The sequence below is a fragment of the Mobula hypostoma genome, chromosome 7 (genome assembly GCF_963921235.1).
Source record: "Mobula hypostoma chromosome 7, sMobHyp1.1, whole genome shotgun sequence".
NCBI lineage: Eukaryota > Metazoa > Chordata > Chondrichthyes > Myliobatiformes > Myliobatidae > Mobula > Mobula hypostoma.
This window is the reverse complement of record NC_086103.1, coordinates 167,741,565-167,767,880: the sequence shown is the minus strand read 5'-3', so window position 1 is coordinate 167,767,880 and position 26,316 is coordinate 167,741,565. Positions and strand designations below refer to the sequence as shown.

Here is a 26,316-nt window from a genome sequence, read left to right as displayed (position 1 = left end):
TGGGGATGGATTTTCCTGTAATTAACTGGGCTGTATCTCCCACTTTTTATAGGCTTTTCAGTTCTTAAGGATTGGTGTTTCCATTCCAGGCTGTGATGCAGCCCCTGAAGATACTCTCCATTGTGTATTTATAGAAGCTTGTCGAAGTTTGTAGCAACTCAGTGGCCACTTTATTAGGTACCTCCTGTCTCTAATGAAGTGAGTGTATGTTCGTGGTCTTCTGCTGCTGTAGTCCATCCAGTTCAAAGTTCAATATGTTGTGTGTTCAGAAATGCTCTTCAGCACACCACTGTTGTAACTTGTGGTTATTTGAGTTACTGTCGCCTTCCCGTCAGCTTGCACTAGTCTGGCCATTTTCCTCTGAACTCTCTCATTAACAAGGTGGTTTTGCCCACAGAACTTCCACTCACTGGAATGTTTTTTTTTGTTTCTCACACTATTCACTTTAATCTCTAGACTGTTGTGCATGAAAATCCCAGGATATCAGCAGTTTCTGATATACTCAAACAACCCCATCTGGCACCAATAATCATTCCACAAAGTCACTTAGGTCATGTTTCTTCCCCATTCTGATGTTTGGTCTGAATCTCTTGACCATGGTTTTAAGCATTGAGTTGCTGTCACATGATTGGCTGATTAGATATTTGCATGAACGAGCAGATGTACCTAATAAAGTGGCCACTGGGTGTATATAGCTGTTCATTTTATCTGTTATAATTGCTCTATTCTTTTAAATCAAGACTCTAAGACTTAAAGAAATACATTGTATATATGTTGAGACTGACTCTCACTTAATTTTCTTTCAGAAACGTCAATCACAATAAAAACATGATGTACCTGGAAAGCAAAAACCAAATTGAGGTGGAACTTGCACCAAAGATGGACGCTCCTGAAGGGAAATTAAATGGGCACGTCAAGCCACTGGTTGTGTCTAGGGGTCTAGGGGAGCTAAAGCTTCTGGAGGGCTTTGGTGAGATGGTCCAGAGTCCAAAAGCAGAGCGGAGGCACTACCTGAATGGAACTGCGGCACATAAACAACGAGCCCTGCACTGCGAGGAGGTTAACCCTGTCAGTAAACAGGAAGGGTGAGTCTGATTCCATGATTGTTAACATTTGGGGAAGCAAAAGAAATGCTGAGGAATCTATATTAGAACCATGTTTGTCATTTCCTTTTTCTTGTTTTTTTTAAAAAGGTGGACATTTTATTGAAATGAGCTCGGGCTTTTCTCTTTGGAGTGAAGGAGGATGTGAGGTGACTTGATAGAGATGTACAAGATGATAAGAGGCATAGACTGAGTGGAAAGCCAGAGGCTTTCCCCAGGGGGGAAATGCTTACTACAAGAGGGCATAATTTTAAGGTGATTGGGGGTAAGTTATAGAAGGGGTATCGGAGATAATGCAGGGACTTAGGGCAGCACGGTAGTGTAGTGGTTAGCAGGACGAGTAACAGCACAGCTGGCCAGGGTTCACTTCCTGTTGCTGCCTATGAGGGGTTTGTACGTTCTCTCCACAAACACGTGGGTTTCCTCCGGGTGCCGTTGTTTCCTCCCCCAGTCCAAAGACGTACCGGTTGGTAGGTTAATTGGTCATTGTAAATTGTCCCGCAGTTAGGCTCAGATTAAGTTGGGGGATTGCTGGTCGGCGTGGCTGGCAGGGCCAATTCTGCACTGTATCTCAATAAATAAATGAAAAGTAAGTTTTTTACACAGAGTGTTGAGTGCATGGAAAGACCTGCCAGGGACATGGTAGAGGCCAACATAGTGTATGAGGGTCATTTAAGTAACTCTTAGATAGAAATGGACAGAAGGATTAGTTTGATCTTAGAGTAGATTAAAAGGTTGGCAGAATTTCCTGGGCCGGATGGCCTGCACTGTGCCGTAATGTTCTTAAAAGGAAATCCCTTTTGTTGTACCTTGTAAACTGTTATTAGGATGAGATGTTAAGAAACATACCATAACAATTTCTATGAATGTCCATTAATAATTGTCTTTATCAGCTCACTGTGGTACCTGAGTGTCAGGGTTACTTACATAACCAGGAATATGTCGGATTGGGGCATTTGGCTTTGCAATGATTTTATTCCTGCCGAGGGCCGTCTCTCCAGTGTGGAGGACACCACTGTGCAACTGGTGGGTACCAGCGAGCAGAATAAGAAACACTTGGACTTGCTGTGGAACCGTGTCGAGGAGCTTGAGAACAGGAGCAGACGCAACAACGTCAGGCTGATCGGTCTAAAGGAGGGTGCGGAAACGTGCAGTCTGATTAAGTGTGTGCAAAGAATCATGTCCGAAGGATTTGGCATCGAACTGAATGCAGAGTTTGAAATTGAGAGGGCGCATCGGGCCTCGGCTCCCATCCCAGGCGAGGATCGCCTCACCCCCAGGCTGGTCCTAATATGATTCTTGCGCTCTTCGGCCAGAGAGAAAGTGCTGCAAGCAGCCAAAGCAAAGAGGGGAGTTGAGTGGGAGGGATGCAAAGTTTCCTTCTTTCTAGCTATGTCCAGAAAATTGGCTGAAAAACGGAGGGCATTTACTACGGCTCGGAAAATGCTGCAAAAAGTCAACGTGAGGTACACTCGCTTATCCAGCAGTTCTACACTTCACGTGGAAAGGAAAGAACAAGTTCTTTACTACTGCTGCGGAAGCAGAGGAATTCATTCAGAAAAACTGTGATGCTGGCATTGACTGAGTCAGGATTTGATCACAGTAATAAGTGGAGTTAACTTTTTAGGTATAATAGGGTGGGTGGGAAGCTGGATGAAGCGGTCTGATTAGTGTGAGGCTTGCTAGCTGGCACGGCACTTTGCAAACCATATCATGTGTCTTTTTCTTTTCTGTTTCCTAGACGGAGCTTATCCTGCCTGTTTGTTTTTATTAGTTAATCTGGCAGGAATGTATTATTTATATGTTTTTGGGTTATGTTGGTTGTTTGCTTGTTGTTTGAGAGTGCAGAATTAGCAATGTTTTTTTTGGTAATAATTGAGCACGGGGATAGAGTACAGCAGGTTTTTTTTTGGGCTATTTTTTCGGAGTTATTGCATTCCAGACTCAGCCATCTGGGAAAATGTATATTTTTGCACATGTGTGCATGAAGTTTAGGACATGAAAATGGTTAATTTCATATCATGGAACATTAATGGGTATGAAAACCCAATCAAGAGGAAAAAGATTTTATCATACCTTAAAGGTAAACAAATTGATGTTGCATTTGTCCATGAAACACATTTTAAAGATGTTGAAGCACTGAAATTTAGAAGAGATTGGGTGGGCCAGGTATTCTATTCATCACTTAATAGCAAACAAAATGAGACAATGATTTTAATTAACAAAAATCTTAATTTTGTATTGCTTGGAGAATTTAAAGGCAAGGAAGGCAGGATAATTTGTATAGATCCACTTATTAATGTGGTGAAGGTAGTACTTTGTAACATATATGCACCTAGTAAGGAAGACCCAGACTTTCTTAATAAGGTGAACAAAATTTTAGGCACCAAGGAAGGAAAAATAATTTTAACAGAAGACTTTAACCAAGTAATGGACCTTGTTACTGATAAAAGCAAATTTCAGACATCACAGTACCCAGGGATAGGGCCGCCTTACATCAACTTATTGAGGATATTGGTCTGGTGGATATATGGCGATTGGTGAATCCATCCGGAAAAGAATATACATTTTTCTCTCATCGACATAAATCCTACTCTAGAATAGATTTTTTTCTAATATCCAACTCCATTGTTGAACAGGTGATAGACCGTAAAATTGGCCCGATAGCATAATCAGACCATGTACCGGTTGAAATTCAAATTGATTTAAATATTGAAAGGGGAAGGAGGTTGATGGTGAATGAAGTCTATGCTGTTAAAAGATGAAGATTTCAGTGATAAGCTGGCTGAGGATCTGACTTCATTTTTTGAATTGAACGTAAGACCACAGTAAAGCTGTCCTCGGTATGGGAGGCATCCATGGTGTATATAAGAGGAAAATTAATAGCACAAATATCTAAAAGGAAGAAAGGAAGTATGGAGCAAATAAAAAATCTGGAGGCAGAACTAACCACATTGGAAAAGGTTTTAGCAAGACAATATACCGATGACCTATACAAAGATACAATTTGAAATTCCAGCTAAATAACATATATAACAAAGAAGCAGAATATACATTATTTAGATTAAAAACAAGTTTCTTCGAAAGTGGTGACAAAGCTGGCAAGCTGTTGGCATGATATTTAAAGCAGCAGAATATGACCATAAGACCATAAGACAAGGTGTTATACTTGTAATTAAGAAAGGGGATACATTAGTGTCATCATCTAAAGAAATAAAGAAGTCTTTCAACAGTTCTAAAACATTTAAATGCATCACCGTTTAACCATGACCAGGAGGAGCTGAATCAGTTTTTTACTAACATAAAATTGCCTACATTATCCCCACAACAAGCTGAGTCCTTGGATGCCCCAATTACTGAGGATGAGGTCAGACGGGCTATTGCAGCTATGAAAATGGGGAAATCTACAGGTATGGATGGCTTCCCAGTTGAATATTATAAGAAATTTCTGGACATATTGGCTCCTATTCTAACAAAAATCTATTCAGAAGCACTTAATTTGGAATCTTTACCGAATACATTTAATGAAGCATTAATATCGTTGATCCCAAAAAGAGAACAGGGAGGCAATAGATCCCTCCAATTATAGGCCTACAAGCTTAATTAATGTGGACCGTAAGATACTGATTGACATACTGGCTTTGCGATTAGGGAAAGTATTGCCATCTATAATTAATACTGACCAGGTTGGCTTCATTAACGGCAGATCCTCAACTGATAATTCAAGGAGATTACTGCACTTAATATGGCTGAACTCCCCAAGTAGTATCCCAGTTACTGCCATCTCCCTGGACACTGAAAAGGCCTTTGACAGGGTTGAGTGGAGATTTTTAACCACAGCCTTGTCATTCTTTGGGTTTGGCTCTATCTTTAAATCATGGATTAGAATTTTGTATAAAAACCCTAAGGCTGCAGTTATTACAAATGGTATCATATCCCCATTTTCCAACATTTCACGGGGTACACGCCAAGGCTGCCCCCTCTCCCCACTGTTGTTTATGATTTTTTTGGAACCGCTGGCAATCGTGATTAGACCAGATCCAAATGTTAGAGGAGTGAAGGGAGGTGGAAAGGAGCATAAGCTGATGTTATATGCTGACGGTATTTTATTACTGATGAGTGACCCTTCTAACTCCTTACCCCCCACTAATGAAAACAATTCAATTATACTCTGAGGTATCTGGTTGTAAAATCAACTGCAATAAATCTGAGGCTATGCCAATGTCAAAATTGTGTTTTTCAAATTCAGTATTCCAGTTTAATTTCAGATTGGTGCCAGTTGGAATGAAGTATCTAGGGGTCAAACATAGTCAGAATTTGGATGAAATAATTACTTTAAATTATGGCCCATTATTGAGTAGGATAAGAAATAATCTGGATAAGTGGGGGCACTGAGACTGTCACTCTGGGGCCAATCTGGTTAAAATGGTCATAGCACCTCAGTTTAACTATCTTTCTAGGATGCTTCCTTTAAATATATCAGATTTGCTCTACAAGCAATACAACAAAATTATCAGGGATTTTCTATGGGATAAGAAGAAGCCCAGAATTAAAATGAGTAAGATGTGTATGTTCAGGGACGTGGGTGGGCTCAGTCTAGCAGACGTCAGGGCATATAACTTATCCTTTGAAATGACCAAATTAGCTAAACATTGGGACAGGGCTGATGTTGATTTAGATTAGGTAATTATAGAACGGAGCCTGGCTGCACCACATTCACCCCTTAACATCCTCTCACAGCAGATGGAAAACAAGACTAATCTAAATCCTATACTATCTCACTCAAGGAGTGTGTGGAGTCCAATTGATAAAGCTTGTAGAATGTCACATTTAAACCAGTTATACTCCTCACTCTGGAATAACCCTATGCATTGGGAAAAGAATGGTGTACTGGAAAGAATGGAAGATTAGAGGTGTGAATACAGTAGGTGATCTCTATGAGAATGGGATTTTTATGTCATATGTGGATTTGCAGAGGAAATATAACTTTGTAGATAAAGGGAATTTTTAGAAGTGTTTGCAAATAAGACATTGCACTAGTAGCATATTCAAGAATGATGACCCACAAAGTAACCCTTTAACTGAATACTTTACACTACCACAGGAAGTTCATACAGCATCAGTGTTTTATAAAATGTTCAAGCACTCTGTGGGTGAATCGTGTCACAAACTCAAAGCAGTATGGTAGAAGGACCTTGGAAGCGATATTGAAGATAATGAGTGGTCAAATATGTTATCAAATGTGGGTAGACATATTAGGGAAGTGAGAGGGAAATTTATTCAATATAAGATAGCACCAACTAGACTCTAAAAAATGGGGATTGTTGATAATTTATGCTGGAAATGTAAAAATGAGGTGGGCACATATTTTCACGTGATTTGAGAGTGTTCCATGATTCATCCATTTTGGTGTAAAGTTCTTGATTTGTTTGGGAGTTGGTCGGGTTCCACACTGCCCTTGTGCCCATGGCTTTGTCTCCTGGGTGATAGGACAATCATACCTGATGTAATCAATGACAAGTTCACTATTTTAAAGGTGGGTCTCATCACAGTTGCAAGAATTATATTGCAAAACTTGAAAAAAACCCAGATGTCCCACTGCGAAGGAATGGACTGAGGAAGTGATTAAGATTTCATCAAATGAACACATGTTGGGAAGAATTAACAGTGAGGGAAAAGTGCAAGACGCGTGGGATCAATTTTGGTTGTATGTTAATTTAAACTTAAATTAGAACTTCTTTCTGTTTCTAAGTTTTACTTGTTTTCCTGTCATGGGATGGCTGTGTAAATATGCTGTACTCTATCTGTTCCATGACATGCTGTGCTGCTTTGTAAAATAAGAATAAATAATAATAAAAATTTGAATTACAAAAAAACCCCTGACCTGACCCCATCTCCCCTCATTATCTCCAAATCCATCCCTGTGACCTTTAGAAAAACAGCTAAGTCTGAACCACAACCTTGATGGCGACTGCAGCTCAGCGCCATCTTGGAAAAAAATATTCTTTTGCCATATCCATATGAACGTCCATTTCAAGAACAATAGCCATTTGAAGATCAGAGCCTACACTGTGCATAATACATGCATTAACCCCAACATTCAGGCAAGCACATATGCCTTACCTGACACTGCTACATCTGTTGATTTTAATTATCAAAAACAGACCAATTTTAATAACATTGCCAATGCACCTCCCCAGGAATGAAATCAGCACTGTATTTATTTGAAAGAATAGCATATTTCAGCAGAAGCCGAATTCTTTGTGGGGGTGGGGGGGGAGAAGAATTTTGGATCAGTAGTATCTGAAGAAAAACTGTAGTGAGGTGAGTCATGTGGATTCTACCCTCAGTGGCCACTTCATTAGCTACCTCCTGTAACTGATAGAGTGACCACTGAGTGTACGTTCATGGTCTTCTACTCCTGAGCCATACATGTCAACCTTCAATGTATTGTGCATTCAGAGATGTCCTTCTGCACGTCACTGTACGAGGAGCATTTGAAAGCTCTGGGCCTGTAACTTTGCTGGAGTTTGGAAGAATTGGGTGGGAAGTGGAGTGGTGATCTCATTGAAATCGATTGAATATTGAAAGACCTAGGTAGAGTGGATGTGGAGAGGATGTTTCCTATCACGAGGGAGTCTAGAACCAGTCTAGCCTCATAATACAAGGACGTTCCTTTAAAACAAAGATGAGCATTAATTTCTTCAGCCAGAGGGCGGTGAATCTGTGGAATTCATTGCCACAGATGGTTACAGATCTCAGTGAAACCAGATCCCCTCTAGACTTTACCTTAAACCTATGCCCTTTATCACAACATATCAGAGGACCCAATACACTTGACCGCTGGTACATCACAATCAAGGATGCTTACTGTGCCATCACATGCCTATACTTTGTAAAGTCTGATCACCTGGCTGTACTTGCGCTCCTGACATACAGGCAGAGACTAAAGACTGCAGCAACAGTGGTGAGGACCAAGAAGGTGTGGGAGCACTTACAGGTCTGCTTTGAGCCAGTGGATTGAGCACAATTCAGATTCACCTTCAGATCTGAGTGAATACACCACTGTTGTCACCAACTTCGTCAAGGTCTGTGTAGATGAGCGCATACCTTTGAGAACATTCCAGACGTACCCAAGCCAGAAGTTGTGGATGAACCATTGGATTCTTAGTTTGCTAAAGGCTAGATCTGTGGCATTCAAGACTGGTGATCCAGAACTATACAAGAAGCCCAGGAAGGCTACTTTAAGAGCAAAAAAATTCAGATTGAAGTTAGAGACGGAAGTGGATACACGGCAGCTCTGGCAGGGTTTTCAGGCCATTACTTCCAACAAAGCAAAACTGAACATCATGAAAGTCTGCGATGCTTCACTCCTAGATGAGCTCAATATCTTTTACATGAAAGGGAAAATAAAGCCACACCTGTGCCAGTCGCTGCAGTACCTGGTGACCCTGTGGTCCCTGTCTCAGAGACTGACGTCAGAACATCTTTCAGGAGGGTGAACCCTTGTGTTAGGCCCCGATGGTGTACCTGGTAGGGCACTGACAACCGGAGTGCCAAACATCTGGCAGGTGTGTTCAAGGACACCGTCAAGCTCTCTCTGCTGCAGCCGGAGATTACCATCTTCTTCAAAAAGGTGACAATCGTACCAGTGCCCAAGAAGAGCAGAATGTTCTGCCCCAATGACTATCACCCGGTTTCACTGTAATTGTAGTGTTCTCGTGCAGTGTGCTGAAACTTTGACTAAACAGCAAGTTAAACCGCAGCCAATGAAGACAGAGTTGTAGTAAGGTTAACCATTTACTGTTCACTCTTCCACAATAACATCGTATGGTGAAAACTGTTGATAAAAAAATACAAACATATACAGCGTCTATTTCATTCTGGAGACCACACACACTCTCCTTTCAGAGTCTCCAGCCGCCCGAGTAGCGGGCGAAGGGGGGGTCCCATCAAACTACCATCGGGCTCGAGCCAACCCCGCGTTTGAAATTGAAGAGCTGACACGCATGCCACCCAAACCGTCACTTCCTTAACAGAAAACACATTCATATTTTTACTTCAAATACATTCTTATGAACTTGTGGCGTTGCTTCTATAATGTTTCTTTGTGGGTAGAAACGGAGCTCTTCACGATCATGCCGCACGCATGGCACCCGCCTTCACACCTTCTCCGAACCGGAGGTTACACCTAAGATGCGGTGAAACTGGAGGTTATGTCCTCACATGCCGCGATATACCATAGACAATGAATTTACCTTTGTTATACTGTAACTTAATTATCAACCTTTAACTTTAACTAAAAAAAAGTTACAAACAAATCATTTAAAGCATAGACCCAACAAAGTCAAATAAACGCCTTAAGATCAACACAGTAATGATGTGTTTTGAGAGGTTGGTCATGGCCAGAATTAACTCCTATCTAAGTAAGGCTGGACCCTCTGCAATTTGCCTATTGCCACAATAGGTCTACTGCAGATTGAATCTCACTGGCTCTCCATCAGCCTTAGATCACCTGGACAATAGTAATACCTACATCAGGCTGCTGGTTATTGATTACAGATCAGCATTCAACACCATCATACCCTCAGTTTGAATCAAAAAGCTCCAAAGCCTGGACCTCCGGACCTCCGGACCTCCCTCTGCAACTGGATCTTTAACTTCCTTATTGGGAGACCACAATGAAATCTCCTCCTCACTGGCAATCGATACTGGTGCATTTCAAGGATGTGTGTTTAACCCACTCCTGTATTCTCTCTACACCCACAACTGTGTGGCTACATATAGCTCAAACACCACCTATAAACTTGCTGACAACTATTGTTGGCAGAATTTCAGGTGGAAATGAGGAGGCATACAGGAGCAAAATACAGTAGATCAGCTGGTTGAGTGGAGCCACAGAAACATTCTTGTACTCAGCGTCAGTACAATCAAGGAATTGATTGTGGACTTGAGAAAGGGGAAGAGGAGGGAACACACACCAGTCCTCGTTGAGGGATCTGAAGTAGAAAGGGTGAGCAGTTTCAAGTTCCTGTTTGTTGACGTCTCTGAGGATCTATCCTGGGCCCAACATACTGATGCAATTACAAAGAATGCAGGACAGCAGCTATGTTTCATTAGGAGTTTGAGGATAATTTGTATGTCACCAAAGACACTCGCAAATTTCTACAGATGTTTTTTATGTAGGCATTGATTGTGTGGATAGTCGGAGGCCTCTTCCCAGGGTTGAAATGGCTAGCACGAGAGGGCACAGTTTTAAGGTGCTTGGAAGTAGGTACAGAGGAGATGTCAGGGGTAAGTTTTTTACACAAAGAGTGGTGAGTGTGTGGAATGGGCTGTCGGCAATGGTGGTGGAGGTGGATACAATAGGGTCTTTTAAGAGACTCCTGAACAGGTACATGGAGCTCAGAAAAATAGAGGGCTATGGGTAACCCTAGGTAATTTGTAAGGTAAGGACGTGTTCGGCACAGATTTGTGGGCCAAAAGGCCAGTATTGCGCTATGTTTCTATGTATCATGGACAGTATTCTGATTGCGCAGGATCAGAAAAAGCTGCAGTAACTTGTAAACTCTGCCAGTTCCACAGTGGACATCTAGCCTCCCCAGCACCCAGAATACCTTCAAGAGGTGATGCCTCAAAAATGTGGCATCCATCATTAAGGACCCCCATCACCCAGGACATGCCCTCTTCTGATTGCTACCAACGAGGAGGAGGTACAGGAGCCTGAAGACACACTCAACATTTTAGTAACAGCTTCATCCTCTCCACCATCAGATTTCTGAATGAACAATGAACCACAAATTCTGTATTTTTTTCTCTCTTTTTGCACTACATATTTAATTTTAAATTCTTTTTTAATATTTACATATTATTGTAATTTATAGTTTTTATTATGTATTGCATTGTACTGCTACTGCAAAACAACAAATTTCGTGACATATGCCAATGATTCCGATTCTCAACTTCTCTCACTCAATCGCAATCTAGATGTTTTATAGCCACTAGATAGTAAATGGAAATTTTTCTTCTCCCTCCACCTGCTTGCATATATTGTACCTCACCAGCTTGCTTGTATTTAATCATTTTCGTATTCTACTGGTTTGCATGTATTTAATTTTCACAGATTTTTTTTGTAAATAGCAATGTAGCAGCTTCCTCACTTCTACTTCCATCCAATGATGTATTAAAGCAATATCTAATTTTTTTTCTCAGACAATTTGAAATTAGAGGAAGCTCTTGCCTCTTTTCTTAGCATGCTAAAAATATCCACTTAGTCTGTATTTCCTCCAAGTCCTTAAATCTTTGTATCCATCCTCATTGACTACTCCAAAAATTGTTGGATTCTGATGTTTTTAGTTCAAGGTTCTTTCAAAAGTCAAGAATGAGGCACAAAAGTTGTTGCTTCCGATCATTTTATTATGTACTAATAGAACAAAAAGAATTGGAAACAGATAGTAGCAAGGGTCTAGTAGGGGAAAAGGAAGAAGTAAAGTGAATAAAGACTAAAGATGACGGGGCAACTGTCATGAGCCCTGTGGCCTGTGCACCCATATTTATTAATTATCATTTAATCTAGAGTCATTATGCCCTTGTGCTTTCTGTTTAGTCTTGACAAGTTTATTTTGACTGGCGTGGGTTTTTAGTGTACTGTGATTATTTAAAGCAGACTCCCAGGCTCTTATCGCAGGGTCTTTGTTTTTTGAGATCGATCCGTCTCATGGTGTCACTTGGCCGAACCACCGTAAGAGTTCCTATGAATAAACTCTTGTTTCTGTCTCGACATGGGAGACTGTCGTTCCTCTGCACCTGGGTTCAGTCGCTTGTCAGCACACACCGTGACAGTCAAATTAAATTTGACATGATTAAACAGAAAGCACAGGAGCTTAACGATGCTAGATAAAACAATAATTAACAAATAGAGATGCACAGGCCGGTAAGGTTCATGACAGTATTGTCACAGTGTGCTCTGACATATGACTGAACCCAGGTGTGGAGGAACAAAAGATTCCATGTAGAGACAGAAAAAAGAGCGTATTCATAGGAATTCTAACAGAACATTGGCAGCTTGACTGAATGACACCACAAGATGAATCGTTCTCAAAAGAACAAGGACCTTGCGATAAGCACTAATCAGGAGTCTGCTTTAAATAATCACAGTATGCGTAACACCTCTGCCAGTCAAAGTAAACAGTATGTGAACCCTTTGTAATTACTTGGCTTTCTGTATTAATTACTCATAAAATATGTGGTCTGATCTTCATCTAATTCACAGTAATAGACAAATACAATCTGCCTAAACTAACAACACACAAACAATTGTACTTCTTCTCGTCAATACTAAGTACACCATTTAAACAATCACAGTCCAGTTTCAAAAGTATGTGAACCTTTGGGGTAATGCCATCTACAAAATCTCTTTGGAGTCAGGTGTTTTAATCACTGAGATGAGATTGGAGGTGTGGGTTGTACAGGTGTCCTGCCCTATAAAGACAGGTTACTGACAGCCTGCTCTCATCAGAAAAGATCTGTTTATGTGCACCATGGCTTGACCAAAACAACTTTCAGAGGACCTTAGAAGAAGAATTGCGGAGATGCACGAAGCTGGAAAAGGCGACAAAGGCATTTCTAAAGATCTGAACATTCATCAGTCCACAGTATGACAAATTGTCTCCAAATGGAGGAAATTCAGCACTGTTGCTACTCTCCCCAGGAGTGGGCATGCTGCAAAGATCACACCAAGAGCAAAATGTGCAATGGTGAAGGAGGTACTCAAAGGTAATAGCAAAAGACCTGCAGAAGTCTCTAGAATTTGTTAAAATCTCTGTTTATGTGTCGACTATAAGAAAACCACTGAATGAGAATGATGTTCATGGAAGGACACCACAGAAGAAACAACTGCTCTTAAAAAAAAAACATTGCTGCACGTCTCAAGTTTTCAAAAGACTGCCTGGATGTTCCACAACATTTCTGGGACAATGTTCTGTGGACAGATGAGATAAAAGTTGAACTTTTTGGCAGAAATGCACACCTGCTATGTTGGAGGAAGAAGGGCACTGCACACCAATAGCAAAACCTTATCCCAACTGTGAAGCATTGCTGCCTCAGGGCCTGGACAACTTGCAATCATTAAGGAAACAGTGAATTCAAAGTTGTAACAAGACATTCTACAGCAGAATGTCAGGGTAGTGGTCCATTGCCTGAAGCTGAATAGAAGTTGGATGATGCAACAAGACAATGATCTGAAACACAAGAGTAAATCAACAACAGAATCGTTTACAAAGAAGAAAGTTCATGTTTTGGAATGGCCATGTCAGAGTCCAGACTTCAACCCAAATGAGATGCTATGGCATGACTTGAAGATGGGTGTCTGTGCAAGGTATTCCAGAAACATTGATGAGCTGAAACAGTTTTGAATGAAGGAATGGTCTAAAATTCCTCCTCGCCATTTTGCTGGTCTAATCAGCAGTTACAGGAAATGTCTGCTTGAGGTTATTGTTGCTCCAGGAGGTTGTACCAGTTATTAAATACGAGGGTTCACATACTTTTTCTGGCCTGTGAATGATTAAACAATGTGTTCAATAAAGATATGAAAAATACAATTGTTTGTGCGTTAGTAGTTTAGGCAGATTGTGTTTACTACTGTGACTTAGATGAAGATCAAACCACATTTTATGAGTAATTAATGCAGAAAACCAGGTTTCTCAAAAGTTTCACAAACTTTTTCTTGCAACCAATGTTCCCCCTAATGTGTGCACGTGTGCATGCACATTCACCTTTTGCTACTAGCGCACGAAGGAATTTAAATTTTGCACAAAAGGTTGTTACCCTCTCCCTTGTTGGCATGTGAAGTACATTTCACAATCTTGCACAATCATCTTTTCTTTTCTGGTCTGATGCAGACAGTGTTGACAACATGGAGTTTGCGATGATTTGTCTGCAAATTTTAAAACTGGCTTACTTAATTCTGTTCTTATTGAAGAAATTATTGATTCACCATGTTGAATTCCAAAGAAGCAAAGGGCATGAAGTGCAAAAGAACTGCTAGTTCATTTAAAGTAGAATGGCTTAATGCAGCAGTAGAAACTGCTACATCAAAAGCTCATGAGGTCAGGAACATGTAGCTATGAGAAATACAGAAACTGGCCTTACCTCCACATATTGGCATAATGTAAAAGCTGCTGGAAAATTTACAAGTGGAAAGAAGGGAAGTGATATTTAGAAACTTGACTTTTTAAAGCGTCATTTTAGCCAGCAAATCACATATGGGCAGTGTGCAAAAGCTCCGATGACAAAATCCTGCTACATATGTTTTGTGAGAGTGCAGGAGAACAAGAGCAAAAACGATCAAACCCAGAGGAGATCAAAGTACCCATTGACAGTTATTTTACTTCTTTTAAACAATGAACAATAAACTGGACTTGGCAGTTTATTATCCTTAGGACAGCATCAGGTTTGCTTCCACTTTAAAATTCAGCGCACACATGTTGTTGTCACTGGTCAATAAAGTGCACAATACGAGGAAATCTGCAGATGCTGGAATTTCAAACCACACACATCAAAGTTGCTGATGAACGCGGCAGGCCAGGCAGCATCTCTAGGAAGAGGTACAGTCGACGTTTCAGGCCGAGACCCTTCGTCAGGACTAACTGAAGGAAAAGTTAATAAGAGATTTGAAAGTGGGAGGGGGAGGGGGAGATCTAAAATGATAGGAGAAGACAGGAGGGGGAGGGATGGAGCCAAGAGCTGGACAGGTGATTAGCAAAAGGGATATGAGAGGATCATGGGACAGGAGGCCCAGGGAGAAAGAACAGCGGGAGGGGGAGAAAACCCAGAGGATGGGCAAGGGGTATAGTGAGGGGGACAGAGGGAGAAAAAGGAGAGAGAGATAAAGAATGTATGTATATAAATAAATAACCGATGGGGTACGAGGGGAAGGTGGGGCATTAACGGAAGTTTGAGAAGTCAATGTTCACGCCATCAGGTTGGAGGCTACCCAGATGGAATACAGCAAAAGATTTTTGCCTACAGAGGGAATATTGCTTGCAACTGAATTTGACTATACTAAACAGAAAGCACAATGGCACAATGGCTTAACTACTGCCGATAAGACAACAATTACAAATACTCATGTATATGACTAATTAACCCAATAACCTTTATAGACAGCAGTGGAATTGAACCTGGGTCACCAGTATTGTAAAAGTGCTATACAGTACTAACTGCTTTGCTACTATGCTGCCCAAGTTTCTTACTACCTACCCCTTTGATACTCCTCCAAATTTTATATTATCCCTCCCCCTCCTCTGCCTCTTCCACTCTAAGGAGAAAAAATCCCAGGGTATTAAGTCTCTTCTCTAACTGACATGATAACTGATACCAGTCTAAGGTGGTGCTGGTGATGCTCAGCTGGTGGCTAAAGAAACAAAGAAAACAAGTAAATATTTGTTAATCTCACCTCCCCCTCGTACCCCATCCGTTATTTATTTATATACACACATTCTTTCTCTCTCTCTCCTTTTTCTCCCTCTGACTATATCCCTTGCCCATTGTCTGTTTTTTTTGCCCCTCCCCCTTTTCTTTCTCCCTGGGCCTCCTGCCCCATGATCCTCTCATATCCCTTTTGCCAATCACCTGTCCAGCTCTTGGCTCCATCCCTCCCCCTCCTGTCTTCTCCTATCATTTTGGGTCTCCCCCTCTCCTTCCCACTTTCAAATCTCTTACTAGCTCTTCCTTCAGACGAAGGGTCTTGGCCCGAAACGTCAACTGTACCTCTTCCTAGAGATGCTGCCTGGTCTGCTGCGTTCACCAGCAACCTTGATGTGTGTTGCTTGTTAATCTCACTTTTTCCTGGCAAGTGATCATTGCAGGAAACTTCCCTTTGGACTTGGAGGAAATTCAATCTGGCAGTATTGAGACGAGGCAGTGAAAACAAGGAAAGTCACGAGTTTGATCGATTTAAGCGCTGGGTCGAGTTAGAAAGGTTGGATACGGGTCGAATTGAGGCAGTGGGGTCCAGGTTATGTTCTGATATACTGTATATGTGACAAATAAAGCTAAACTTTTAAAATGACTCTTTTTCTTTATTTAGAGAATTGTTTATTCATCTTGGCTCAGAGGACAGTGCTGGGTCAGTTCAGCCCCTACAGGCCATTCTGGGATTCCGATAGTTTATGCCAGTCCTGCATAAATTTATTAACTCCATTTTGTATTATATTTCTTTCTAATTGAATCTACCAAAAAATCTTCCGATCTGAGTCTTGAAATTGACCAAGTAAGCATAGCTCTTTGGGCAAGGAATTCCATTCTCTCCTTCATCCGTGATGAGTTTCTGCTATTGTTCTGAAGTAGAAACATAAATTATACACATTTTTCCTTTTGACGAGCTTTTTGATCACTTCCTCTGGGATTGTTCCTTCTCTACAGGGAATGAATGGCTGGTTCTGGTCTCTTTCCATCTAAGCACAACCATACATTTCCACAAATTGTGATGACTACCTTTAGGAGTATAATATTTCAAAGTGTATCATCTGTTCATTATTAGATAGATCACAATACACAGCTACCATGACCTATCTATTAATGGAAAGCTGATACATTTCAGAAGTTTAACTTCCAATAATTCAGTTTATAGAAATTTCAACCTTCATTCTTAACAATCTGGCTTTTATTTTGCAAAAGATTGTTTGGAAACCCTGAAAGTCTTTACTGATAGTTAAGCCACACTTTTGTGAGTAGGTTAGACTTTAGGGACACACTCTCTTTCTGTTTCGATTTTCTCTCCATTTCTCCCTCTCATTTTTTTCCCTCTCAGTCTCCTTCTCAAAGGTTTCACTCTTCATTTCTCAGCTCTCCCTCTCTTTTCTATCTTTTCCTTCCCATTCTCTTTTCCAGTCAATTTCCACCCCCTTATCTAGTCTTTCTCACACCCTTCTGCCACTTCCCCTACATCTTCGTTCTCCCATCTCTTGTCCATCCTTTGTTCTCCCCTTTACCCACTGTAGTCCAGAACTTTGAAAGTCCCAAGAAAGTGCTCTAGATAACTGTGAGATCAGGGAAGTGGTATGCTGAAATTCTTGGGTATGTCTATATATCTGCCCCAAAATCTCTTTGACCCCTCTACCATCAGGCAGGGAAGTACCGTAGCATTAGGACAAGGGCTGTTAGGATGAGAAACAGCTTCTTCCCCCAGACCTTGAGATGACTGAATCTAGATCTCATCACTTATGAAGTGCCAGTAGCATTATACTCTTCACTTTTAACTTGTGCCGTAAATGCCCTTTATGCTAAATGTTAATCTGCTATAATATATTTTACTTTGCATTAATTTATTTGTGATAATATTACTGTGTTGTGAGTGATGTTATGTGTACCATGTGGCTTACCTTGGTCTGGAAGAACATTGATTTGTTTGGCTGCATACTTGTATACAGTTGAGCATGATAAACTTGAACTGGAACTTGAAGAAGAAAGGTTTTGGAGACTTGAAAAGCCTGTTGGATCTATACATGGTATTGAGGATGGCATTGAGGGAAGCAAGCTTAGAGATTGCAGGGACCTTGACAAAGATCTCTTTAGCCACAGGTGACATCTCAGAAGATTGGAAAATATCGGATGTTTATTTTTAAAGAAGGGTAACAGCGATAATCCAAGAAATTCTAGGTTGGTGAGCCTTATATAAGTGGTAGGGAAATTACTGGAGAATTTTCTTAGCAAATTTCGATGTGGATAGCTGGAAAGTGAAAAAGAGACACTGAATCACGTTACTCAGGCTGGGAGAAATAGTATACTACCAAAATAATCCACTATTATGGCAATAAGCTTTACATATAGGGCACCATGGTGGTGTAGTGGCTACTGTGATACTATTACAGCTGTTCACCCTCTCAACCCCAGATCCATTGAAGTCAATGGGGGCTAGTCTGTCTTCATTCCTCCTGTAGTTCACGATTGGCTCCTTTGTTTTTGCAACATTGAGGGAGAGGTTGTTTTCTTGAAACCACTATGTCAGGGTGTGAATGGCTCCATGGAGGAAGTGCCAAAACTCCTGAGGGAGCCAGTTTGTTTGAGATGGTCTTCGAAAGAAGCTTGGACTGTTGCAGCTGCTTTCACGCAGACGGTCGGTCCAACACATGAATAGTGATACACCCGGCTACTCCAGAAATGAGTTCCAATGTTTATGTGCACGTTTAAATATACGGGGTTCCAAGGTAGTCAAGCTGAGGAGTGGTAGTGGGGACAAGCTCCCAGTACTTAAAAGTGCTCCTCACGGCATGCGCCTCAAATAGCCTCTGACAACCAAGTCCAACTCCTGGCCTTCTCGTGTGGCTTAGCCTCTAAGCCCAGCGGAACTGTTTCTACTAACAGCAGAAGGGGTGAAGGCGGGTCCTGGTGCCTTAAAACCAGTGCTTTGGGTAGATGGAGCTTGTCAGCCTGGGAAGGCAGTCCATCTAAGAGAGGGAAACTCTGATTTCAAACATCCGCTGCCTTGCGGCCATACCCATTCATGGGAAAAGCTTCCGGAGTAAACTCTGAGGGCAAATCCAGAACTGGAGTCCCTAAGGCGGTCCGACGTTGCCTTCATCCTTGTTCTGGCAACTCCTACGACGACACTGGTGCCAAGGTGTATTGGCCCTTGCCCTTCCCTTGGACAACATCGGTGTCATGGAGAGGGGAGACTTGCAGCATGGGTAACTGCTGGAAAGGACACTCCAGCGTCGCCTCACCGCGGACAACAGACGCTGCTCTACCAAAACAGACTGAAGCAAGACTTTCCAGGCGCAGATCCATGGTCTTGCAAGACTAACGGATGCCACACAAAAAATTAACTATATGGGCTCTTCTAATTTTATTTTCTTTTTCTGTAACTGTTAAAAGTTGAAAATTTGGTAAATGTATTTCTTTTGTAATCTTATGCTGGTGTATAATTGATTGAATGATCTGGTGAACGATAGCTTTGCACGGAGCAGTATTTGCACAGCATTCGCTACAATCAATGTTCCTTAATTAGCACATCCCAATTTACCTGTTTGGTTGAACTCCAAATCATACTGACCCTAGACATATACTGTTTATGAAAGGTGGCCTGTTCTGGGTAATGGATGTCACCTTTTGGAAGCATTGCTTTTTAAAGATGTCCTCGATCTTAGGAGGCTGGTGCCCATGGTGGAGTTGCAGCATTTTCTGATTCTGTGCAGTTGCCCCTCCATACCAGGCAGTGAAGCAGCCAGTTAGAATGCTCTGCTATGGATCGTTTAATGTATCACCGTTCAGAGGAAGCCATAACTTCTAAGCTGCTTTCTAAATACTGCAGTAACGATTTATTGGAATTGCCAAAAGCGGTAATGTTTTTCATTTGCTGGCTCTCAAATCTGTATTCATAACAGCAGCAGTTCTATAAGTTATTACAGTAAGCATACACAACTTCCATTAGGATTCCCTCCACATATTGTGCAAGAGAATTGAAGTCAATTACAGGCCTGGTGATGCAACTGTGAACTGCTTATGGTGTGAATATTACTTTCAAATGTGGATTCAATCATGGTGATTCATCATTAGTACAGAAAAGCCATGCTTCCCACAGCGATTTCTGGGATTATCTCAATCTTTTTTTTCAGGCAGTTTGACTGCACGTCAATTAATTCTTTTATGGATGCTTATTTCTGAAAACCACCTGTGTAGTTCACTGCCAAGGCCAAAAAGCCCAGCGAGATTGTGTAGGCGATCCAAAGCTTCTTCGGAGGTCAAGAGTGAGGCATGACACTTATTGCTTATGATTGTTTTATTAAGTGCTACAACAAAAAAAGAACATACAAAGGAAGAACTGAGAGAACAAAGAAAAGTTAAAGGATCAAGTAGATCTGGTTGTCTCATACTCAGGCTAGAGAGGACAAACGTCACAGTGATAACAACTAACTTATAAAATAGCCAGATTCAAGGGGTGTGACACCTGCCACTGAAAACTAAGAGGCTTCAGGAAAATTACAGAAGCAACTGTACTATAATTTCTAGCAAATTCCTGAACAATTACATATTTGTGTAGTTTAAGATTCGTGATTGTTTATTGTTATTTTTCAGTACACAAGTGCAAAGGAAAATGAAACGATTGTTATTCCAGATCAGATGCAGCATAAAAAAACCACAATAAACACAAAGAACACAATACAAAAAAACCCCACAAAAAATACGTAGAACTGTGCAAAAGTCTTGGGCACATATACATAGCTAGGGTGCCGAAAACACAGTGCTGTAGTAATTTTATATATTGCACTATATTGCTGCAGCAAATGAAAAACAAATTTTGTGACATATGTGAAAGATGTTAATTTTGATATGGGTCTCCATTGTGGACTGAGAGTGGGAAGGGAGCAGGGAGAAAGAAATTATGGTTGGGAAAAGTGGAGGCGAGAGGGAAGGGAGCGGGAAGCACCAGAGAGAGATTCTGTAATGATCAACCAGTTTGTTTGGAATCAAATTACCTGGCCTGGTTTCTCAGTCTGCGCCCACACCACTCCCTGCCCTGGCACTCCTCCTCTCCCACCTGTCCCCCTCACCTCCCGCAGGTCTCCACCCTCGTCATTCCCAACATCCTTTGCTCTCACCAGATTTACAAACTCACTCTCCACTCCACATTGGCAAATATAGACTATGCTAAAGTCTTTGGCACCCTAGCTATAAATATGAGCCTAAGACTTTTTCACAGTACTGTAAATACATAAGATTAGCTTGACTGATTGTATGTACGTAAAGTGACACTAGGTATGGGAGTATTTGTACATAAGGCAACTGACAGGACATGAGAAGGCAGTGGTGAAGCTTGATGGCTTGGGGGAAGTAACTTTTCTTGAGGCTGGTGGTCCTGGTGTAGGTGTTGCTGAACCTCCTCTTTGGTGGGGGTGGGACAGACAGTCCATGAACAGGAGAGATCCTTCATGATATTACTGGCATTTTTCTGGCACCTAAGCCAAGGAAAGTTAAATTACAAGAAAAATACGAGAATAATAACATTTCTGCAGCCTAATACAACAATTGCAATTTACCTAATTCTTTTCTGGTTCTCCTGGGCGATGGCATTGTTTATGGATTGGTCATTGAAATCAAGTAATTAATGAACTTGGATGTAAAAGGTTGCAGGGTACTGTAAAAAAGAAGTGGAGAATCTTTATGCAGTCCCGGACAATAACAGTGCATCAGTCAACTTCATTAATATGTATGTTCCACACGGAAGGTTAGTTAGGAAGGTTCAATCGTTAGGCATTAATATGGAAGTAGTAAAATGGACTCAGCAGTGGCTAGATGGGAGACGCCAGAGAGTAGTGGTGGATAACTGTGTGTCAGATTGGAGGATGGTGTCTAGTGGTGTGCCTCAGGGATCTGTACTGGGTCCAATGTTGTTTGTAATATATATTAATGATCTAGATGATGGGGTGGTAAATTGGATTAGTAAGTATGCAGATGATACTAAGACAGGTGGTGTTGTGGATGATGAGGTAGGTTTTCAAAACATGCAGAGAGATTTAGGACAGTTAGAAAAGTAGGCTGAAAGATGGCAGATGGAGTTTAACGCTGAAAAATGTGAGGTGCTACATTTTGGTAGGACTAATCAAAATAGGACATACATGGTAAATGATAGGGCATTAAAGAATGCTTTAGGACAGAGGGATCTAGGGATAATGTTGCATAGTTCCCTGAAGATGGAATCTCATGTGGTGGTGAAGAAAGTTTTTGGTTTGCTGGCCTTTATTAATCAGAGCATTGAGTATAGGAGTTGGGATGTAATGTTGAATTTGTATAAGGCATTGGTAAGGCCAAATCTGGAGTATTGTGTACAGTACTGGTCACCAAATTATAGGAAAGATGTCAATAAAATTGAGAGAGTACAGAACAGGTTTACTAAAATGTTGCCTGGGTTTCATCTCCTAAGTTACAGAGAAAGGTTGAACGAGTTAGGTCTTTATTCTTTGGAGCATAGAAGGTTGAGGGGAGACTTGATAGAGGTGTTTAAAATTATAAGGGGGAGATGACGTGGTTAGACTTTTTCCATTGAGAGTGGGGAAGATTCAAACAAAAGGGCATGGGTTGAGAATTAGAGGACAAAAGCTTAGGGGTAACATGAGGGGGAACTTCTTTACTCAGAGAGTGGTAGCTGTGTGGAACGAGCTTCCAGCAGAAGTGGTTGAGGCAGGTTCTATATTGTCGTTTAAAGTTAAAATGGATAGATATATGGACAGGAAAGGAATGGAGGGTTATGGGCTGAGTGAAGGTCGGTGGGAATAGGATAGGGTAAGAGTTTGGCACGGACTAGAAGGGCCGAGATGGCCTGTTTTCATGCTGTAATTGTTAAATGGTTATATCTTCTGCTGTTGTAGCTTGTCCACTTCAAGGTTCAAAGTCGTGAATACTAGATAATCAGCAGATGCTGGAAATCCAAGCAACACGCACAAAATGCTGGAGGAACTCAGCAGGCCATGGAAAAGAGTAAACAGCTGACATTTTGGGCAGCGACTCTTCATTAGGGCCTACGTGGGCTTAATCATTTGTGTGCAGGAGTTTCTGTGTCCTTACTATATGAGGAAAGCTAAACCATGTACACAACATTAAATAATCCATATTCACTGCTGTGCTAACCTGAAGAGTCATTGTATTTCTGATACCCATTTCCTTTCCTCTTTAATACGGCTTTTGGCACTGTTGAAAATCAATTGCAGATTCAACAATGGAAGATTTAAGATGCTTTAAACAGATTGTCTTGTTGCAAACAACAGGAATTCTGCAGATGCTGGAAATTCAAGCAACACACATCAAAGTTGCTGGTGAACACAGCAGGCCAGGCAGCATCTATAGGAAGAGGCGCAGTCGACGTTTCAGGCCGAGACCCTTCGTCAGGACTAACTGAAGGAAGAGTGAGTAAGGGATTGGAAAGCTGGAGGGGGAGGGGGAGATGCAAAATGATAGGAGAAGACAGGAGGGGGAGGGATAGAGCCGAGAGCTGGACAGGTGATAGGCAAAAGGGGATACGAGAGGATCATGGGACAGGAGTCTGATCTCCCTCCTGGCACTTATCGGTGTAAGCGGAACAAGTGCTACACATGCCCTTACACTTCCTCCCTTACCACCATTCAGGGCCCCAAACAGTCCTTCCAGGTGAGGCATCACTTCACCTGTGAGTCGACTGGGGTGATATACTGTGTCCGGTGCTCCCGATGTGGCCTTTTATATATTGGTGAGACCCGACGCAGACTGGGAGACCGCTTTGCTGAACATCTACGCTCTGTCCGCCAGAGAAAGCAGGATCTCCCAGTGGCCACACATTTTAATTCCACATCCCATTCCCATTCTGACATGTCTATCCACGGCCTCCTCTACTGTAAAGATGAAGCCACACTCAGGTTGGAGGAACAACACCTTATATTCCGTCTGGGTAGCCTCCAACCTGATGGCATGAACATTGACTTCTCTAACTTCCGCTAGGCCCCACCTCCCCCTCGTACCCCAGCTGTTACTCATTTTTATGCACACATTCTTTCTCTCACTCTCCTTTTTCTCCCTCTGTCCCTCTGAATATACCTCTTGCCCATCCTCTGGGTCACCCCCCCCCTTGTCTTTCTTCCCGGACCTCCTGTCCCACGATCCTCTCGTATCCCCTTTTGCCTATCACCTGTCCAGTTCTTGGCTCCATCCCTCCCCCTCCTGTCTTCTCCTATCATTTTGCATCTCCCCCTCCCCCTCCAGCTTTCAAATCCCTTACTCACTCTTCCTTCAGTTAGTCCTGACGAAGGGTCTCGGCCTGAAACGTCGACTGCGCCTCTTCCTATAGATGCTGCCTGGCCTGCTGCGTTCACCAGCAACTTTGATGTGTGTTGCTTGTCTTGTTGCAGTCACCCAGCAGGGTGTACATCCACAGCTGATCATTAAGATTCCAGACTACGTTTTGGCATTGAAATCTAGGCCAGTGTTCAGTGAGGTGTGGATTTTCAAGATGAAATAATTATCATTGATGAGTAATATCACTAAACTTTTACTGATGTTAAAACGTGAAGACAGTGTTAAAGACCATCATCTTTGTCATGAATCTTTGATAGCTGTTCCTCTCCATTCACATATATTCTGTGAAGAGACACCCCGACTGCGCCAGCTTCCGGAATTCAGATGCTCAAACTCCCCAGAGTATGGCTAGATGTTGCTGCCCATTTAAAGGTTCAGGACTGTCCCGCTAATTGGTAATCATGTTTCGAGTGCCAAGAATTGAGTATTTAAGGAACACTTGAACTGTGGTTTGGGGCTCAATCGTAAGCCTACTCGTGATATTGTCTGGTGTTTTTTTTGAGCTCAAGTCCAGTGTAATACCGTGCCTCAAACCTTGCTTCAGATACCCCAGCATTTGGGTCGAATTCATCCTCGTCAAGGACTCTTGTCAGATATTCAGTGGCCACTTTACTAGAAACACTGTACACCTGCTTGTTAATGGAAATATCTAGAAAGCCAATCATGTGGCAACAACTCTATGCATAAAAGCATGCAGATATAGTCAAGAGGTTCAATTGTTGTTCAGACTAAACATCAGAATGGGGAAGAAACGTGATCTAAGCGACATTGACCATGGAGTGTTTGTTTGAGCCTGATGACGTAGTTTATATTAGAAACTACTGATCTCCTGGGATTTTCAGACGCAACAGTCTCTGGAGCTTACAGAAGATTATGTGATAAACAGTATACATCCATAGGGCAGCAGTTCTGTGGGCAAAAACACCTTGTTAATGAGAGAGGTCAGAGGAAAATGGCCAGACTGGTTCAAGCTGACAGGAAGGCGACAGTAACTCAAGTACCCACATGTTACAGCAGTGACGTGCAGAAGAACATGCTTGAATGCACAACACGTTGAACCTTGAAGTGGACGGGCTACAGCAATAGAAGCGCACCAACTAATAAACTGGCCACCGAATGTAGTTGTTAATGCGGTACTAAAGGCAGTGTTTCATAATCCCTTTATTCTGTTTGATGATCCATTAAAAAAATCCATACCTGCGTGCAATTAGTTCTAAAATTAGGCTGCTTGCCACCACTCACTTTACACTGAGGATAGTTTCTGAGGTATTTAGTGCCAAGTTGTTGGCTTGAGGTTTGATGGTGATGGTGGGGCTGGAATACTGAGCCATCATGACTATATTTAGAAGTCTGAATGTTATGTAATGGATAGCCACTTAAGTGAGATTGCAGATGCTCCACTTCTACCCTTCAGGTTTGAGGTCTTGTAACTTGTAAGTTAAGGCTAATTGTTAGTTGCATTGGTGGTTCAGTGGTAGAATTCTCGCCTGCCATGCAGGAGACCTGGGTTCGATTCCCAGCCAATGCATCACAGGTTTTATGTTCTTGATTAGACAGGGAATGAAGGGGAGAAGGCAAGAGATTGGGGCTGAGAGAGAAATGGATCAGCCAAGATTAAATGGGCCAAATGGCCAAATTCTGCTTCTATAACTTATGGCAATTGAACCAAATCAGAGATGTGACAACCCACTCAAAATGCTGGAGGAACTTATCAGGAACTGAGGACCTGATGAAGGGTCTCGGGCCGAAACGTCGACTATACTCTTTTCCATCGATGCTACCTGGGCTGCTGAGTTCCTCCAGCATTTTGTGCGTGTTGCTTGGATTTCCAGCATCTGCAGATTTTCTCTTGTCAGAGATGTCGCAATGAGGCAAACAATCTTGGGGATTGATCGCTGGTCTGGTTAACGGAGACTGATGCCTGCTAGTAGGGAGAGTGGATTCCCTTCGCTTACAGTGTGCAGCAATTGTCATAAAACTACTCTACTTTTACACTCACATTGTTTACCCTTTTCCCAAATACCGTCACCATTTATTGTTCTTCTCTGTGGCTTTTTGCAACAGTGGTATCATTTAAACTCAGATTAGTAATCTGGAAGATACGCATCTTAATTTAGTAATTGTGACAAAAATTTACTATATTATTGCACAGACTTAATTGGTTCAGTGATATGACTCGGGGCAAATAATCTGTTAACTTACCTGTGCAGGTCCATATGTGACATACGTCCACCTTTTTATGCTGGCTACCTCCCCTCCACCCCAGCAGTCCAAATGAAGAGTCTCAACCAAAGATTTTAACAGTCCATCTTCTTCTACATAGATTGACTGAGTTCCTCCAGCATCTCCAGCGTTGGTCTAAATGTGACCCCAGATGCACACACTCTTAAAC

The 26,316-nt window shown here is 41.8% G+C and overlaps 1 protein-coding gene and 1 non-coding gene across 2 annotated transcripts in view; both read left to right on the top strand.

Annotated features, from left to right (window-relative positions):
- The first annotated feature begins 828 nt into the window (after window positions 1-828).
- Window positions 829-26,316, top strand: part of oca2 (oculocutaneous albinism II) — a 498,511-nt gene continuing 473,023 nt past the window's right edge. Inside the window, exon 1 of the mRNA XM_063052933.1 lies at window positions 829-1,085. Within this exon, the coding sequence (XP_062909003.1) occupies window positions 829-1,085 (257 nt within the window). The remainder of the gene's footprint in view (window positions 1,086-26,316) is intronic.
- trnag-gcc (transfer RNA glycine (anticodon GCC)) lies at window positions 25,382-25,452 on the top strand. The gene has a single exon. It is a non-coding gene; the product is annotated as a tRNA-Gly (tRNA).